We start from the raw sequence: 18814 nt of genomic DNA, 5'->3' as shown, positions 1-18814 counted from the left end.
CAGCTGGCTGTGGCTCCCTAGCAGTCAGTAAGTCCTAGTCATGCTCACTCCTTCTCTGGCTACTCCGTCTGGGCCTAAACCACCTGTCAGGCCAGGTCTCCTCCTCAGGGATCTGAGTACCAGTTACTTAAAGCTTACTCAAAGTAGTCCAAGCACCAGCCCCCAGGGCCCTCCTCCAAGTTCCCACCTCTTCCTTTTTGTCCTCCCAGGCCTAGGGGTGATAACTGCTTACTATAGGCATTAAGTCTGGGTTACCTCAACGTCCCTTCTTTGTTTTTCTATTCTTCTAACATGCAAGTAATCAATTCTCACTATTGAATGTCCTGCTCATCGTAATACCTAATGCAGTTTCTCTTCCCTTGACTGGACCTTGATAGGCCCTCTGAGTGGGCATTTTGAGGATTAAATGAGATAATGTACATAAATAAGGTCTTTCATACACTGTTTGATAAACAGCTATTTTTCTTCTACTTTTTTCTTCCTTTCTCCTACACTCTAACCTTCATACTGCAATAATTTAACTTTTCAAAATAGAAGAACATGATTAAAATCATCCCACAAAGAAAATATCAGGTTCAGCCCCGACCAGCGTGGCTCAGTTAGCTGGGAATTGTCCCCACAAAGTGAAAGGTTGCTGGTTCAATTCCCAGCAGGGTACATGCCTGGTTGCGGGTTTGGTCCCCAGTTGGGGCATGTATGAGAGGCAGCCAATCAATGTTTCTTTCACACATTGATGTTTCTCTTCCTCTCTTTCTCCCTCCCTTCCCTCTCTCTCTAAAGATAAATAAAATCTTTTTTTTAAAAAAAAAAGCCCTGGCTGGTGTGGCTCAGTGGATTGAGTGCTGACCTGCAAACCAAAGGGTTGCCAGTTCGATCCCCAGTCAGGGCACATGCCTGGTTTCAGGCCTGGTCCCCAGTTTAGGGGCATGCAGGAGACAACCACAAAATGATGTTTCTCTCCCTCTCTTTCTCCTTCCCTTCCCCTGTCTTAAAATAAATAAAATCTTTTTTTTAAACAAAGAAGAAAATACCAGGTCCAGATGGTTTTAAAAATTCTATCAAACTTTCAAGTGCAATAGTCTACCGGACTTCCAGACCACAGAAAAAGAAATAAAACTCCCCAACTAGAGAACACTGATGTAAAAACCAGACAAAGATGTTATATAAAGGTAAAAATTCAGGTCCATTTTATTCTTGACTACAAATGCAAAATTCCTAAACAAAATAAATAGTAGGGTATCAGTGTAAAAATGAGCAACTATTAGTAAAATATATGTTACTCCATGACCAAGTTGAGTTCGTCCCAGGTATACAAAGATGGTTTAATTTTATTTTTTAAATTATTTTTTTAAAGTCTTTATTTTTTAAGGATTTTATTTGTTTATTTTTAGAGAGAGGGGAAGAGAAGGAGAAAGAGGAGGAGAGAACTATCAATGTGTGGTTGCTTCTCGTGCACCCCATACTGGGGACCTGGCCTGTAACCAAGGCATGTGCTCTGACTGGGAATCGAACTGGCAACCCTCCAGTCTGCAGCCCACGCTCAATCCACTGAACTATGCCAGCCAGGGCGAAAGTTGGTTTAAGTTTAGAAATCCAGAAAAATGTAAAAAACTGTGTTAGATTTCCTAACAAGTGCAATAAAATGGATTAAAAAAATTAGAGGCACCTTGGCTGGTGTAGCTCAGTGGATTGAGCATGGCCCTGTGAAGCAAAGGGTCACCAGTTTGATTCCCAGTCAGAGCACATGCCTGGGTTGCAGGCCAGGTCCCCAGTAGGGGACACATGAGAGGCAACCACACATTGATGTTTCTCTCCCACTCTTTCTCCTTCCTGTTCCCTCTCTCTAAAAATAAATAAATATAATAAAATGAATTTAGAGGCATTAGGATTACAAAGGAGGAACTGTCATTATTTGGGAATGATATGATCATTTACATGGAAAACACAGAAGATTCTGCAAAGTATTAGAAATAGCAGATCTTAGTCAAGTGTCTAGCTATACAATTAATACACAAGAAGTCCAAATACATTATATAGCAGACTATACAGATTATAAAATTTAAAACAAATCATGAAGTTAAAAACAACTAAAATACGCACACTCTTATTAAGAGATACATAAGATACACTAAAACTATATAAACAGGAAAACAAAAGAATGTGATAAATATGTGATTAAGAAAACTGATTACCTGGGTGGAGGAGGCAGGGAGAAGGGTCAAGAAGAGTCCATATAATCAAATGTAGGTGATGGCCAAGGACATACCTTTGTTTTAAGGTGGTAGGTTTCGAATTCTTTCTATATTATATTTTTAAATAACTAAATAACTAACCAAATAAATAAATAATAGTGGGCCACACATGGACCGATGAGTGTGCTATGAACCAGTGGTTATATAATTCTATTCAGCTAAAGTTAAACACATACATGCTCCTCAAAGGTCAGCTTTTTGTTACTTAGGGAGGGAGGGAAGAAACAGAGGACATATAAACCTAGAATTAGTAAGGACTTGCTTGAGTATAAGACAAAAAGGGAAGCCATGTCTATACTGATGGAATTAAAGTGGAGAAGGAACTGGTTGTAAGATTTAATCAATAGTTTAGAAATACGATGGATCTCAAAATCTTCACCTCTCACCTACCTTTTCTTGGGAAGCTATTAAAGACCGTTGTCTTCTAAAAGGATGGAATAATCCAAGAAAGAAGAAAGGGGATGCAAGAAACAGAGGCTCCAACATAGACGAAAAGAGAATTCCCTAGATGACTGCTCAAACCAGAAGACAGACTGCTTTAGGAGGAGTGCGTCCTTGGAAAAATGGACGTATCACCGGTTGTATTTAACCACAGAAAAACAAAATGAATGTCTGAGTGTGTGTATAATATATATAAAAATATATGGGTATGTTTGCTTTATATAATACATATATGCTTGTTTTACATACACAAAACAAAACAATGTTATATGTATAAATGGTATGTATACATATGTAAATCATTCTGATTTTATAAATATAATTATATATTACATTTGTATGTAATACATCATATATATGACATATGTGGTATATAATACATATATTTATATCATATATAAAATCAGTTGCTTTTTACTTATTTGACTCTTAGTGAAGTTTCATTTGGTTTTCTCTCAAAAGGGTAGATAAGACAAATGAAAAGAAAAAGGATGATTGTTCTAAAGGCTAATTTTACCAACTCAGTGTTTTCTGCATGGTTTTTGTTTTTGCCAAAATCCAATTTAATTTTCATGTAACTTAAAAAATAAAACCCTTTCAAGATTGCAAAAACAAGCAAACAAACATAGAAGACAATAGAGGGGCCCCGAGGTAACTGTTATCAAGCAAATCAGTCAGGTCTTTATGTTCTCCTCTGCTGAAGGGGAACAGACCTGCAAGAGGCTTGAAGAAGGCCAAGAAGCCTGACTCACTTCCTCCTCTGCCTGAGTTCTCAGCAGGAAGAAGGAAGATGCCAGGGCAAGTGAGCTTGGCACCCTTAACAGCTCCAGTCTGGCTGCCCAAGGTCACGTGCCAGGACAAGTGCAGCAGGTACCTTTTGCAGTCCCAGAGACACATTCTAAAAAAGTTCTAAACTACCTTCAACAGGGATGCTACATCCTACACAGAGTGAGGTCTACCTTCAGGAGAGTTGAAGAGACTTTACTCTTGAGACACCAGCCAAATCCAGTGAGTAAATGTGGCACAGACTGAGTGAGATCCCTTAATGAAATACCAGCACAGCAAGATCTGCACAGGGGTGCTTGTTTTCAACATAACTCCAACTACCACACGTGGATGCAGGTACTTTGGTTCGACTTCTGAATGTTCAAAAGACTTTGAGAAATCCAGCATCAAATATGAGAATTTTTATTCATTTCCTTGAAAAAAAATTTCTTAGAGATACAAAAAAATTATCAAAACAAATTTGCCATAAATTCTAGGGCTTAACTGCAATGCCTTACTGTTTTTTAAATGTATATATTGCCTAAATGCGGCACCCTAAAACTTACCTTTGAAGCATGTAATATCTCATCTCCTTATTTTCCTCTGCGGAACCCTCCATATCACGATGACAAAGGAATGGAAGCTTTTTCTTCAGATTTCAGCCTTGTAAACACAAGCCGCAGCTCGTCCTCCTGTTGCAGGTGCTTAAAACCCAGGAGGACAAGAGATACTGTGCCTTCTGCCTACTTCTTGGCCCTGCTTCAGTCAGACTAATGTATTCCTGATGGCCTCAAACTACAGTCTTTTTGTCCACTTTGTCCCCAATTTCTGTATTTCCCCACTTTTCCTCCTTTTTGAAATACTCCCCTATATGTGGCTAACACCTAGAGTTAGCTGCTTTCCCAAAAGGACGGAGAGGAGAGGGGGAGAAATATAAAAGCTTATAAAACTAGAAATAAGTTCTTAGTGTTCTGCATTAGCCACAGCAAACATGTTTCAACAAGGGTCACTTTCTTCTGACAGTCACCAGAGAAAAGCTCCACAGCCTCTTCTGGCTGCCAGGAGCACATGACAGGGAGGCGCAGGGCAAAAAAGACCAAGTTTACAAGGACAACTAAGCCAAGGAAATAATGGGGTCAGGAAGTCCAGAGGGAGGAAGATAGCACAGCCCAGGTAAGTAATTTCTGAGATCCAATCAAAACAAATAATACTGAATATCAGACTGAAAGGGAGGGGAAAGCAGGTCAGGCGGTAAAAAGAAAAAACAAACAAACACAAAGGACCAAACATGCCACTAATAGGGAACCCTATATAGAGTGGGAGCCACAGTCCTAATTTTTAGGCCAGAATACTGACAGGCACACATACACACACACAAAACCTTTTTAAAAACAATGAAATCTAAGATTTTATTCACTAAAACTTGAGAATAAGAATGGAGCTGGTACAAATGGGATATGGAGATGTGGGTAAAATCCTTAAAAGAAAAAAGGAGCCCAGACAAATATTTTAAACACAGAGGTCTAACCCAATTTAAGCAGGGAAGAAAAACCCTGCCCGGAAAGGCTCCTGAGACACATCTATTGCTATGGAAGCAAATTTGCCACAGATGGACAGATCGCTTAAATAAACAAATAGTGCTGAAGTTATACAACAACATAGTCTTGGTTTAGCTTTTAATTAAGCAGATCTCCATGATATTGCTGCCTTTTAATGAGAGAAAAGACTCCAACAGCTAGAATCCATAGAATCACGACTTCCTGACACAAGATCTCAAGAGTGGTATAATTCACCACAGTCATATCTAACTTGATTTACGCACCACAGAAAAATTCTCCCCAAAATGCTGGATAGCAATAGTTAATAGTCTGATGCCAACTATGCTGAGAACCTATTAACGTTCTAGAAAAACCCTCCGAAACAGAAGTACACAAATGACCTGGAGCCCAGATAGAAGATGAACAGTGAAAATGAAGATAAAATGATTAAGACAAACCTCAATCTTCGGACATTCGGGTGACCCAAGTTGAAAAGACTCACTTAGGGCACTCAACATGACCACCAGCCATCACAGAAAATGGATGTCTCGGGTTGTTTTCTGTTCTGAACCACTTTGTATCATTCCGTCTATAACATGCTGATGCCTGACAAAGTTAGTCAAGTTTACTTTTTCCTTTAAAGAACCAACCTGACACAGAGGCTGCCTCCTATCTTTATGTCTCTTCAGAATAACGTGTCTCAAAATAGAGCACAAAGGCCTTTGTTCAGAACAACGATAGTGACCACAGATGTAGAAGGAGCTCAGTTTTACACACATCTGTCTCCAGATGCAGGCAGTTCCCGAAAAAGAATCACTCTCTGCCTTTATTACATAAATTGAACATTCAAAAACCAAATAGAGCATTGACTATAGAATAAAGCAGACTATTTTGCACTCTATCATAACAGAAAAATATACCAGGCAGACACACTCAATAATAAAGTTTGGGCTTTCTTTTACCAAAGGGATCTTTCTAAAACAAATAAACACCAACACAGCATATCCAGATCCAAAAACAGAGCTAGAGTTTTCTAATCTTTATGGATGCTGCTTACAATCCTTATGTAATACTAGAACGCAAGAAATAAAAAGCCACACATTCATTTCTCTAAATTCAAAGCACCCCCTCTTAATCTACTATAAAGTGTCCAAAGGAGACACATACCTGGCACAAAATCCAACTAGAAGCCCACACTGATCCCAGCATTGTAACATGCCAAGCACCAAGAATGACGTAGCAGTTTATCCGGCAGACAGTGATGCATTGGCTGGCTTGATTGCAGTGCAGTCTGAGTTATACTGCAGCACACACTATAAGAGATTGTCTTACACTGGGGCTTTTCCAAGCAGAGAAATCTTGAATCAAGGACGTATCTCTTTTGAAAATCAATTGCCCATATATAAAAAAATGTTTAGTTGTGGACTCTAAAATCCACTGATGTATATGCCTATGCTTACAGCAATGCCACAGGGCCTTGATAACTAGGTTTTGAAATCAGGGAGTATAACTCTTCCAACTTTGCTCCCCTTTTCTAAAATTGTCTTGTATATTCTAAATCCTTTGGGTTTCCATGTAAATTTTAGGATCGAGTCACCAATTCTAGAAAGACAAAAAAAAAGCCTGCTGATTTTTAAATGGACTATGAATTTATTAATCTATTTAGGGAAAATTGCCATCTTGACAATATTGAGTTTCCCAAACTCTGAACACAGACTGTCCTCCACTTACAGGGTGGGGCAAAAGTAGGTTTACAGTTGTTCGTATGGAAAATAGTACAATAATTAATAAATAATGCAAGAATAAATTGTTTGGCATACTCACAACTATAAACCTACTTTTTCTCTACCACATATTGAGCTCTTTAATTTCATTCAGTGATGTCCTATCATTTTTAATGTACAAGTCTTACACTTTTTTTGTTAAATTTATTCCTAAGTATTTTATACTTTTTGATGCCATTGTGAATGAAATTAATTTCATTATGTGCTTGTTCATTGCTACCTAGTGTATAGAAATACAAGTGATTTCTGTATATGGATTGTACAGCCTCTGACCTTGCTAAAGTCATTTAAAAAATTTTAATAACCTTTTTGAGATATAATTCATATACCATTTATTTCAGCCACTTAAGGTACATAATTCAGTGTTTTTTATCATATTCACATAGTTATGAACTATCATCACAATCAGTTTTGGAATATTTTCATTGCCCTAAAGTCTGCCTTTTCAGATTTGCCTATTCTGGACATTTCATATAAATGAAATTATATAATATATGATCTTTTATGACTGGCTTCTTTTACTTAGCATGATGCATTCAGTGTTGCAGTATGTATCTGTACTTCATTTCTTTTTATGGCCAAATAATTTTCCACTGTACGAACAAAACATATTTTGTTTATTCATTCATCAGTTGAGGGATACTGTGTTGTTTCCGCTCTGTGGCTATTACGAATAATGTTGCTATGGATATTCACATTAATTAAGACAGGTCAAACGAGAGAGTGTAGCATAAAAAGAAGATGCTAATAAGCCTTGCAGAAAACCAATAATTAAGTTTCAGGTATATAGCATGGCGTTTAGACAACCATATATTTTTAATACATATGTCTCATGCAGTACCTGCAGTATTTAATTGTTTATATTAAAAATCATTCACTGTTTATCTGAAACTCAAAATTACTGGGAGTCCTACATTTTTATATGCTATATCTGACAATTCTAGATAAATGTACCTTGATTAGGGAAAAATGTTAATATTAGGGAAAGCTGAGTGAAGGATACACAGAAACTCTTTGTGGTGTCTTTGTCAATTCTTCTACAATTATTTCATAATAAAAAACTAAATTAAAAAATTACGTTTATAAAATGTTTTTAATGGCATGAGAAAATATTATGTGAAAAAAGCAGGAAACAGAGTTTTATATTCACTATAACATCATCTATGTGTATATTCTTTAGTGAAATTTATCCTTAATGGGTAAAAACCACTAAAAGGAAGCATATAAAATATTAATAGCAGTTATCAATGAATGATCATATTCTAGATTGTTTTATTTCTTTCTTTATACTTTTTGGGTCTCTATATATTTTGGATCCAACTTTTTTACACATGTAATAATTTCTTAAATTTTTAAGCAGTAAATGCAAACTTCATTTGTAAATTTATATTAACAAAAAGAAAAAAAGGGGAAATGAATGCATCACATAAAATAAACATTGTCCTCGCCTTGGCTGGTGTAGCTCAGTGGATTGAGCGCGGGCCTGCAAACCACATGTTCGCGGTTCGATTCCCAGTCAGGACGCATGCCTGGGTTGCAGGCCAGTTCCCAGCAGGGGACTCACAAGAAGCAACCATACATTGATATTTCTCTCCTTCTCTCCTTCCCTTCCCCTCTAAAGATAAATAAATAAAATCTTGAAATAAATAAATAAATAAATAAACATTGTCCTGAGGCAGACTTACAACATTCATAATTTCATTTCTAAAATTAGGTGGATTTACAGAATAAACTCTGGAGACTATAATACATACACTGCCAGCTTCTGTCTTCTGAATGGAAAGGGGTGAGTTGGAGATAGAAAAAACTATTGTACTCAGCAAGAGTACCAAGTTGCAGATCTCATAATGTCCTTCTCTGTCCACTCACTTCTGGGGCACCATAGCAACTGGAAACCTCAAGGAAGGAGCTTTGAGAACAGAGTTGGAGGAGCTGTTGCAGGGAGAAAGCTCAGGGAGACTAAATGAGAAATACTAAGAAAGTCAAAACATAAGAACACCCTTACAGGCCAACCAATAAGTAAAGCCAAAATATAAACTCAAAACTACAGTGAGTTTTATTATTTATTTCCCCTCTTAGAAATTGAAAGAGATGAGCCAAAAGACAGAATGGGGAAATAAAATTTCCTGTCTTCTCAGCAGTGGTTATTCTAGGGGGCAAAAAAGGGTTCTACAGAGAGTAACCTCTCTGGGTGATCTGACCATAAACCCTAAATGGGCAGGTCACGGTGGGGTAGTCAGGCCCCAGGCACACAACTTTTTTAGTAAAAGGTCCATCTTTGCCATAAGCAAGCCCTGTCCACTGTCTGTGCACCTAGGTTAATACCCCTTTGAAATACATGCAATCACTCTCAAGAAAGCACATATTCTTGTTAAGGATCTTTAATCCAATCCTCCTCAACCACCGCTTCCTCCCATCCTCATGTAATCCTTCTTACTTCCCTCCTTAATTTCAAATGCATTTTAAAAAAGCCCTGTGAAACTGTCATTCATTGAAGCATTTCAGATATTGCTTCCTGGCAATTGTTGCCAGTCTTGGTTCAAATAAACTCATAAAAATCCTCTACAGGCATGAACATTTCTAATGTCAACATTTGAATTGTAACAATGACAGACAATGTTTGCTGTAATCAAAAGCTTTTCAAATCTAAACTTCCAAGTTTTAAGCTCTAATTTGCAAAAGACTTAAAGAGGTTTTTCCAGTCCAAAATGTTTACCTCACAAAAGGACTCCTCTCTAATAAATAATGACATACACTAGTATGGCACATTTTACTTTTCCAAAAGCTCTTGCCGGTATTATTTAAGTTTACCTTCATCACCAGATTTAAATGAAATGACTTCGAAATCAGGAGTTTAAAGTGAGACATTAAAAAGGAAAGAGAACCCTTGTTCCTTCCAGGTCAAACACAAACACAGACGGTTAACACTAAAAAGCTCTATCCCTTATAGCTTTTGATCAAATCATGTCACTACTCTTGTCCCCTTAACTCACTTCTTGACCCAATGGAAGCAGAAGCTAAAAGCCACTCACACATTCTCTCTGAATCTCACCTCATCACCATTATTTCCTATGGATGAAGGTCTTATATGACTTTTTTATAACCATGAATTTTAGGATATATCAAAAAGTAAAGTATTCTTCTTTCTAGACCAGAAAGGAGATAGGAATGTAACTCATCTTCAAGGAGCTCTTTCTGAATGAACTTAATCACTCTCCCCTTCCAAAGCAGCAACTAGTTGTCTTAAACCCCAGCAACAGAAAAATTTATCTTTTTAAAAAAATGTTATTTATTTATCTTTAAAGAGGAAGGGAAGGAGAGAAATATCAATGTATGATTGCCTCTCATGAGTCCCCTGCTGGGAACTGGCCTGCAACCCAGGCAAGTGCCCTGACTGGGAATTGAACCACGATCGTGTAGCTTGCAGGCCCGCGCTCAATCCNCACTCTCCCCTTCCAAAGCAGCAACTAGTTGTCTTAAACCCCAGCAACAGAAAAATTTATCTTTTTAAAAAAATGTTATTTATTTATCTTTAAAGAGGAAGGGAAGGAGAGAAATATCAATGTATGATTGCCTCTCATGAGTCCCCTGCTGGGAACTGGCCTGCAACCCAGGCACGTGCCCTGACTGGGAATCGAACCACGATCGTGTAGCTTGCAGGCCCGCGCTCAATCCACTGAGCTACACCAGCCAGGACAGAAAAGCTTATCTTATATTTATGTATATACATATAACAGCAATCACAGATTGCTTTCAAATGAAGTCACTACCCAAACATGCTTGCTAAGGATAAAATGTTGGCCACTTGACATTATGGGTATATATTTTAAGACATTTAAGAGAAAACTGAGATAAAGTTTCAAATACTACACCAAGAATTAAAGATTTTAAAAAGGGTTAAAGAAATCATATACCTTAAGGGTTAAAATATCCAACTGTGGGACTAACGTGATTCCAACTGGACCTCAACCAGGAATTCAGCATACTAGTTGACAAAACTGATTATAATCTTTGATTGATAATGTGGGGTGATCTGGATTTAGAATGCATTGTAAGTATGCAGAACAATCTGACCTCAAATGGCATCCCACAAGGAGCGGAGAAAATGTCAATATCCATAAAACTAAATGGCTTTATTATATGCTATAAAATCATACATTAGTTACAAAAATTAACATGTCCACACTCATTCTTAAATGGTCTTTCTTTTCAACTGTTCAATTAAATATTAATAATAAAGTTCAGAAATATATCAACTTAGCAGATATATCAACCCCTAGCTAATCTTATCTACAAATAAAAAGCACAGTTGTATATTCCCACAAGCTATAACTTTCTTGGACTGTTATTTTTCAAATGTTTGGGTCATAAAGCATAGAAAATGATCCATCTAGTCTTTCATTGGTACTCTAGAAAATATGTGATGCAAGTCATCTCCATCTTTGGAAAAACCTCTTTTCTATTCTAGCCCATCCATCATTCCCACAGAATTCTCATTTTGCACCTAAAATCAAGCCCTCAACTTGAGGGGCCAGCTCTCATCCTACACTGTGGCAATGACTTCATTGGTTTTAGGTAACCTCCAGTTAACATCTCTTAGGAATGTACCTGTCCCTTTAATCTATTTCATCTGTGAAGGATTAGGCTATTTCTTCAGGAAGCTAAATGGGTCTCTACCTAACTTTGGATTCAAAGAGTGAAAACGAGTATCTGAACCAACATAGTCAGTTTTATAGATGACAAAAATGGGTCCATAGAAGCACCACAAATTGATGTGGTCACATACCTAATTGGTGGCAGGTGTCACAAGAGTTCTCTCCAATATCAGATAAATTTGACTCAACTTAAATTATCCCCAAAGATACAATATTCACAAATGACTTAAGAAGTGGATCAACGAAGAAAGTTTGTTCTGTTTTGAAACATTAAATAGCTGAGAAGTGAGTGGGAATTGGCACTGTTTCCTTCCCAGGTTGCTGACCACACTTCAATCCATAGCTTCTCCACAAACTATGAGCATAATTTTGCAAAAGTAGGGCCTGCAAACAAATTCTCAGGCATCACAGTCTTTGCAATAAGAGCCATCGATTTTGACAATGAATTGGCAATAACTAGGCCAACTACAAACTGTCTTGTAATATCATTCTCTGGCCCTAGCTGGTGTAGTTCAGTGGGTTGAGCGCTGGTCTGTGAACTGAAAGGTCAGTGGTTCAATTCCCAGTCAGGGCACATGCCTGGGTTGTGGGCCACGTTCCCCAGTAGGGGGCATGTAAGAGGCAACCACACATTGATGTTTCTGTCCCTCTCTTTCTCCCTCCCTTTGCCTCTCTCTAGAAATGACTAAGTAAAATCTTAAGAAGCAAAGACCCCAAAGCCCCAGGAAGAACCTTAAAGCAGGACAGTCATATTCAGCCAGATCCAGCAGGGGCTTTTACTAGATTAGAGTCTGTATCTTGAATATATAAAAAGGAGCTGAATTATTTTATGATCCATTAATAGCAGAAGCACCAAGATAATAACAACAGCAATACTCACCCTAATTTAAGTTTATCTAGGTAGACCTATAATCTAAACCCTGGCTATACATTAGAATTACCTAGAGAGCTTTAAAAAAAACTGCCCCAGCTCCAAGCCAAGACATTAATTAGCAAGTGAATCAGAATCTGTGGTGATGGGGCTCATTTCCTCTTTTTTTTAGATTTTATTTATTTATTTTCAGAGAAACAGGAAGGAGGGGGAGAAAGAGAGAGAGAAACATCAATGTGTGGTTGCCTTTCACACGCTCCCAACCAGGGACCTGACCCACAACCCAGGCACGCGCCCTGCCTGGGAATCAAACCATTGACCCTTTGGTCCACAGGCTGGTGCTCAATCCACTGAGCCACACCAGCCAGTGCAGGGGCTCATTTCTTAAGGCTCCCCAAATGATTCTGTTGTACAGTGAAAACCAAGAACTACTAATCCAGAATCTTTCATACAAGAAATGCAAAGCAAACAACCAAAGGTTAGTACATCACACACAGGTCAAACAACAACAAATAAGAATACTACAGTGTTACTATCTACTGACATTCTCAATTACATATAGAGAATTGTGTTTCTAGAGAAAAAGGAAAATTCTTATTTAAACAACCCCTTGGTTCCTACCACAGCTCCTTATTGACTACTGGCCCTGCCAGGAAGAAAATATAACTTCTTGACATGAGGAAAAAAGATTACTACAAATTTGCCCACCCCTGCGAAAGTCCTATCGATCATCAAGATAGTTACAATGATGGTAGTCAAAGTGGAAAAGAAACGGAAATTCCTCAATCTAACTGTATTCTCTCGAGCTCAGTAAAAGATCTAGTACACAGAAAGAACCACAAAGGTTGAGAGAACATTTAGGGAAAGATACTTTCAAAAACTGTACTCCAGACAAAATACATCATTTTCCACTTACTCATCAAAGCTCTATGACCAGTGACAAAGGAAAAAGTGAAACAATCTTCCCTAAAATTAGTCTTGCTCTTTTCAGAATAAATTCAGTAAAACCAATACAACAGATTAAACGAGCAAAACATTAAACTTCCCTCTCACCTCACATGTAAGGCCAAGCCATCCTGGAGGCCAGAGATCCCCACATCAGAGAGTGTATCTGAGCTGACAGAAGCTGGTGACAGAGAACCTTCCTTCTCCTCCAGTAGGTCCATCTTCACCAGGCTGCTGATCTCATCCTCTGAGTTATCTTCAGACACGGAACCGATTATGAATCGGGAGTGCTCATTCAGCTCCAGAGGTTTGGCCAAGTGGGATGGTTCATCCATTATTTCTTCAAAATGAGCTCTCAGAGCTATGGAGAAAATGAAGAGTGAAAAACCAGGTTATGGATAATAACCTATGCCTGAGGATAGCCACAGGTTATACCTAATACATCACAGCTTGTACTTGGAGGCAAGGTAGAGTTTGAGAATTCGTTTCCTTGGCTATCTTGTTTCAGGGCCTTTGTTTTTCACAAAGGAGGAAAATCCAGATTGTGGTAACTCTACCTAAAAAATCAAAAATCATTTCCTTTTCCTCAAAGAAATCTTGCCAAGAAACTTTAAGCCATTCCCAATCTCTTTACCAATTTGGTGATGTTCAAAAGATAATTAGAAACCTTTCCAGTAGGTCAAAGCTGCTTGCCTTAATATTGTAACTTCAGTTATTAGTATTGGTGAGAATGTGGTAAGACCTTGGGAAGGGTGGTGCTCATGAAACACTTGGTGTTTCCAGTCAATTACATAACTAACATCTGGTTCCAAACACTGTACTGAGAAGCTATGAATTTTATGTAAGCACATTTATGTATAGATATATTCATAAAATATTTATACATGTATAAGTATATATATATATACCATAAGATATACTATGTGCATGTGTGTTGGTTTACTTTACAGCAAACTCCAGATGAGTATTTTTTAATTAAAAAAAAACCTTTACTTTTCCCCATGAGATTTTTCTTAAATACATAATTCACCCCCAAAATGTCTGCTTTTGGCTCTAACGTGCTGACACAGATAGGAAGAAAGTGAATCTACTATTAAATTAAAATCAATAAATCTGTTCTGTCATTCCAAAGTTCCTACAGAAAAATTTTAAAACTACACAGCAATTGACTATTAAACAGCTTGTGGCCTAACCAACAATTTTAATTCAGGAAGTAATGATTTCTGATCTTTATTTTCAGGTGCTCTAAGACTTGATATATCAACACATAATAAGAAATGTATTAATAAATTTCATATGCTGTAAATCAGTTTGAGGTATAAAAGTGTAATGTTCTTTGACATCAAGATTTAGGAAAAAATGTTTAGGAATTACCATAAAACATGTTAAAATTATATATTAACCATTATTTTTATATATTGTAATTTGTGAATCAGAGCTTCTTCTTTTTTAAAGATTGTATTTACTTATTTTAGACAGAGGAGAAGGAATGGAGAAAGAAGGAGAGAAACATCAGTGTGCGGTTGCTTCTCATATGCCCCTAACTGGGGACGTGGCTCCCAACACAGGTACATACCCTGACCAGGAATTGAACAGGCAACCTTTTGGTTCGCAGGCTGGTGCTCAATCCACTGAGCCACACCAGCCAGGGCAGGGCTTATTCATTTATAAAGATAAAACAGTATTTGTAATGCTAGAACAGTGGTTCTCAAAATGTGGTTCCCTAGACCCAGAGCAGTATTACCTAGGACTCCATTAAAAGTACAAATTCTTGGACCCTACCGCAGATCAACGAACTGTATCAGCATCTACAGGATGGAGCCCAATAACGGGCCACTTTACCAAGTCTTACTGAAATTTAAGAACCACTGTGCTGAAAAAATGAAGTAGTAATAACAAATTTCCAAGAATGCTAAAAAATACCTACTGACATTTCTTAAAAGTGAGTTGCCCTGACCAGGTAGCTCAGTTGGTTAGAATGTAGTCCTGATACCAAGGTTGGGAGTTCGATCCCCAGTCATAGCGCATGTAAGAATTAACCAACAGATGCATAAATAAGTAGAAGAGCAAATCAGTGTTTTGTTTTCTCTCCTTCCTTGCTCACTCTCTAAATCAATATTTTAAAAAAGTGAGTTGGAGATTACTTAGGCTAACTCTTATGCTTAAAACTAAAATGAAATATAAACTATCATGCAAACTTGACATCTAAGTTTTCTACACATTTCCCCCTTGGAAAATTAGGTTTCCTTAAAAAACAAAGAAAAATTTAATGTATCCAAATTTTACAAAGAGGTTTACTTCCACAACCATTAATAAAACTACATCATTTAAAAAGAGGGGGGTGGGGAAAGAAAGGACAGTAAACAGGGAGAGAAGGAGGAAGCAAGGGAGGGAGGAGTTCTAACAGACTGGCCACTCCAAACACCAGAAGGCGCAACAGCAAAAAGGCTACTTCCTTCGCATGTTAGAGCAGTGCATAATCAAGTTTAAGAATAACACATCCATAAAAGTCCATTTCAGCTAATGGAAAATAATGGCTGCCTTCTTCACAAGAAAAATAAGGTACTCAGGGCCACATTGTACCTTATAGTCTGAACAAACTTAGGTGACTACTAACATATAAAATTCATGAGAAAGAAGCATTTCTCTGATTCGATGGGAGAAGAAAAAGAAAGGATTGACTAATAAATGAAAGGCTCCAAAAGGTCAGCTTCAATCTTTCCTTTCCTAGCTAAGAAGAACATAAAGGCAGCCTTCCCTCTAGGGTTGCAAAGAATGGAAGTAGCTCAGTATCAACAGCTAAAGAGCCTGTCTGCCAACCAGCAACTCTGCTGAATGGTAGTCCCAGGCACACAAGCCTATAACCACCAGAAAAGAGAGGTCACGTGTGGAAAATCACCAAGTAGCTGTCCAGACACTCTAGAAGCTACTCCACAGCTTGTCCCACTTCCTCTGATTCTAGTCCTGAATTAAAGAGAAAAGGTGGTGGAATACTACTCCTGTTGGGCTCATGCACTCAAGTCATCCCCCCAAAACCTGCCTATATTCTTTCGTGGAAGGCAACTTTTAACGTAAAAGCCTACAGTTTAGCATTTTAACATATGAACATAAATCTTATCACACTGAAAACGTGAAGGAGCATTAGTTGTAACTGACCTCTTATGATTCTTACTGTCTGAGCAGATATCCACCTCCAAAAAGAACTAAAAAGAGAAAGGGAGAGAGAGTTGGAGTAATTTTTTTTAAAGAAATTCAAATCTGATCAATAACTGTTTTGCTCAGCATAATATAAAACTAATAATGTTTGAAGTATGATTTTTCTGGTCAAATCTATTATTTAACTTGAAGCATAAAGTTCAGTTGTCTAACTATTATTTTTTAAATCTGTAAATCAAAAACATTGCACAAAGACTTTATTATTTATGAAAGTATCAAACAATAATCCAAGATTATGATATCCAGTTGCATACTTGGATGAACACATTCTAACCCTATGACTCCCAATGTTTCCACAAAAAGGAGGCAGCGGGGAGAAGAAAACCACTAGTTTCTGTACAACTCAGGCAGGCAGTGAGGACGTTTCCAAATGGCTCTACCCACCCACAAAGCCAGGGAGAAGACAGCTCTCCCATTATATTAAGTCCCTAAACTCGAAGGAACTAAGGAATCTTTAGCTACTTTCCAAATCCTAGGTTTCCTTCTAGGCCCAGCAATTTAAATGTATCCAAGGTAGAAATTCTCAGCTTTGAGTATTTGTAACAATAAACTGTGGAGCTTTTTAAAAACATATTTAGTAGGTCTAAATTCTACCCCAGATCTACTACCACAGAATTGCTGGTAGAGCCCCAGAGACGTGGGTATTAAGTTCCACAGTGGACTGACATAGTTCCCCTGGTTTAGGGTGGAGAAGAAAACAAGGAAACAACTTATTAGAGAGCAAAATTCAGAACTTTTAAGAGAAGAGCCTAAATGAAAGTGACTAGATTGGGAACAGTGCAGGTATGTTAACTGGAAAATTAAGATTTATGCAATTATGTAGTTTGAGCTAACATTATTCCCCACAATTGTGGTAGAGAAGGTGGGGTGGGGAGAGAAAAGAAAGGGAAAAAAAAGCACAGTTGATCCTTGAATGCCATAGATTTGTTTTTGTTTTTAATTTTTATTGAATTTATTGGGGTGACACTCTTTAATAAAATTATGTTTCAGATGTACAATTCTATAATATATCATCTGTACACCGTATTGTGTTCAATACCCAAAGTCAAGTCTCCTTTCCATGACCAATTATTCCATTGACCTTCTTTCCCCTCACCCCCCTTTCCCTGGTAATCACCACACCTGTTGCCTATAAAGGGCTTTTTTTTTTTTTGCTTACTCCCTTTACTTTTTACCCAAATCATCAATCCCCCTCCCTTCTGACAGCTGTCAGTCTGTTCTCTGTATCTATGATTTTGTTTCTATTTTGTTTGTTCATTAGATTCCACATGAGTAAAATTATATGGTATTTGTCTTTCTCTGACTGATTTATTTCACTTAGCATTAATCTCTCCAGGTATATCCATGCTGTTGCAAAAGGTAGTATTTCCTTCCTTTTTATTTCCAAGTAGTATTCCATTGTATAAATGTACCAAAGCTTTTTTTTATCCACACATATGCTGATGGACACTTGGGCAGCTTCCAAATCTTGGCTATTGTAAAAAAAAGCTTAAGTGAACACACAGGTTTATATATTCTTTCAAATCAGTGTTTTGGGTTTCTTCAGATATAGTCCCAGAAGTGGAACTGCTGGGTCATAGGCAGTTACATTTAATTTTTTTGGTTAAAATTTATTTATTTATTTATCTTTAGAGAGGAAGGGAAAGAGAGAGGGAGAGAAATATCAATGTATGGTTGCCTCTTGTGCATCCCCTGCTGGGAACTGGCGTGCAACCCAGGCATGTGCCCTGACTGGGAATCGAACCTCGATTGTGTGGTTCGCAGGCCCGCACTCAATCCACTGAGCTACACCAGCCAGGGCCATATTTAATTTTTTGAAGAAAGTCCATACTGTTTCCATTGTGGCTACATAAATCTGCATTCCTACCAAGAGTGAATGAGGATTCCCTTTTCTCCACATCCTCGCCAACACTTTTTTACTTTATACTTTTACTTTATACTTTACTTTTTACTTTATACTTTTTTACTTTTACAATATACTTTATTGATTATACCATTACAGTTGTTCTATTCCACCCCTTCATTCCCCTCCACCCGCACACTCCCTCCCCCACCATTCTCTCCCCCTTAGTTTATAACCATGTGTCTCAAGTTCTTTAGATCCTATATTTCCCCCACTATTCTTGCCCTCCACCTATCTATTTTCTACCTACTGTCTATGCTATTTTCTGTACCTTCTCCCCCCTTCTCCTCCTCCCTCTCCCCTGTTGCTAACCCTCCATGTGTTCTTCATTTCTATGGTTCCACTCCTGATCTAGCTGTCCTCTTGTTTTGCTTTTGTCTTAGGTGTGGTTGTTAATAACTGTGAGTTTCCTGTCCTTTCACTGTTCATCTTTTTCATCTTCTT

General features: G+C 37.7%; 1 protein-coding gene across 5 annotated transcripts in view; it reads right to left on the bottom strand.

Moving 5' to 3' along the window:
* ACACA (acetyl-CoA carboxylase alpha) overlaps positions 1-18814 on the bottom strand; it is a 229585-nt gene that overhangs the window by 199734 nt on the left and 11037 nt on the right. For 3 of the 5 annotated variants that reach the window (XM_037070311.1, XM_037070313.1, XM_037070308.1), the window contains 2 exons: positions 16408-16454; positions 13360-13612 (listed from right to left, as the gene is read on the bottom strand). In XM_037070311.1, the coding sequence (XP_036926206.1) occupies positions 13360-13586 (227 nt within the window). In that variant the 5' untranslated portion in view covers positions 13587-13612; positions 16408-16454. Of the gene's footprint in view, positions 1-13359; positions 13613-16407; positions 16455-18814 lie in introns of those variants that run through there. The other 2 variants (XM_037070309.1, XM_037070310.1) reach the window with 1 other exon arrangement.

The sequence above is a fragment of the Sturnira hondurensis genome, unplaced genomic scaffold, assembly GCF_014824575.4.
Source record: "Sturnira hondurensis isolate 20B ecotype Veracruz unplaced genomic scaffold, ASM1482457v3 Scaffold0018728, whole genome shotgun sequence".
In the NCBI taxonomy this organism is placed as follows: domain Eukaryota; kingdom Metazoa; phylum Chordata; class Mammalia; order Chiroptera; family Phyllostomidae; genus Sturnira; species Sturnira hondurensis.
Note: the sequence above shows the minus strand (reverse complement) of the source record. Positions and strands in the feature narration are given on the sequence as shown.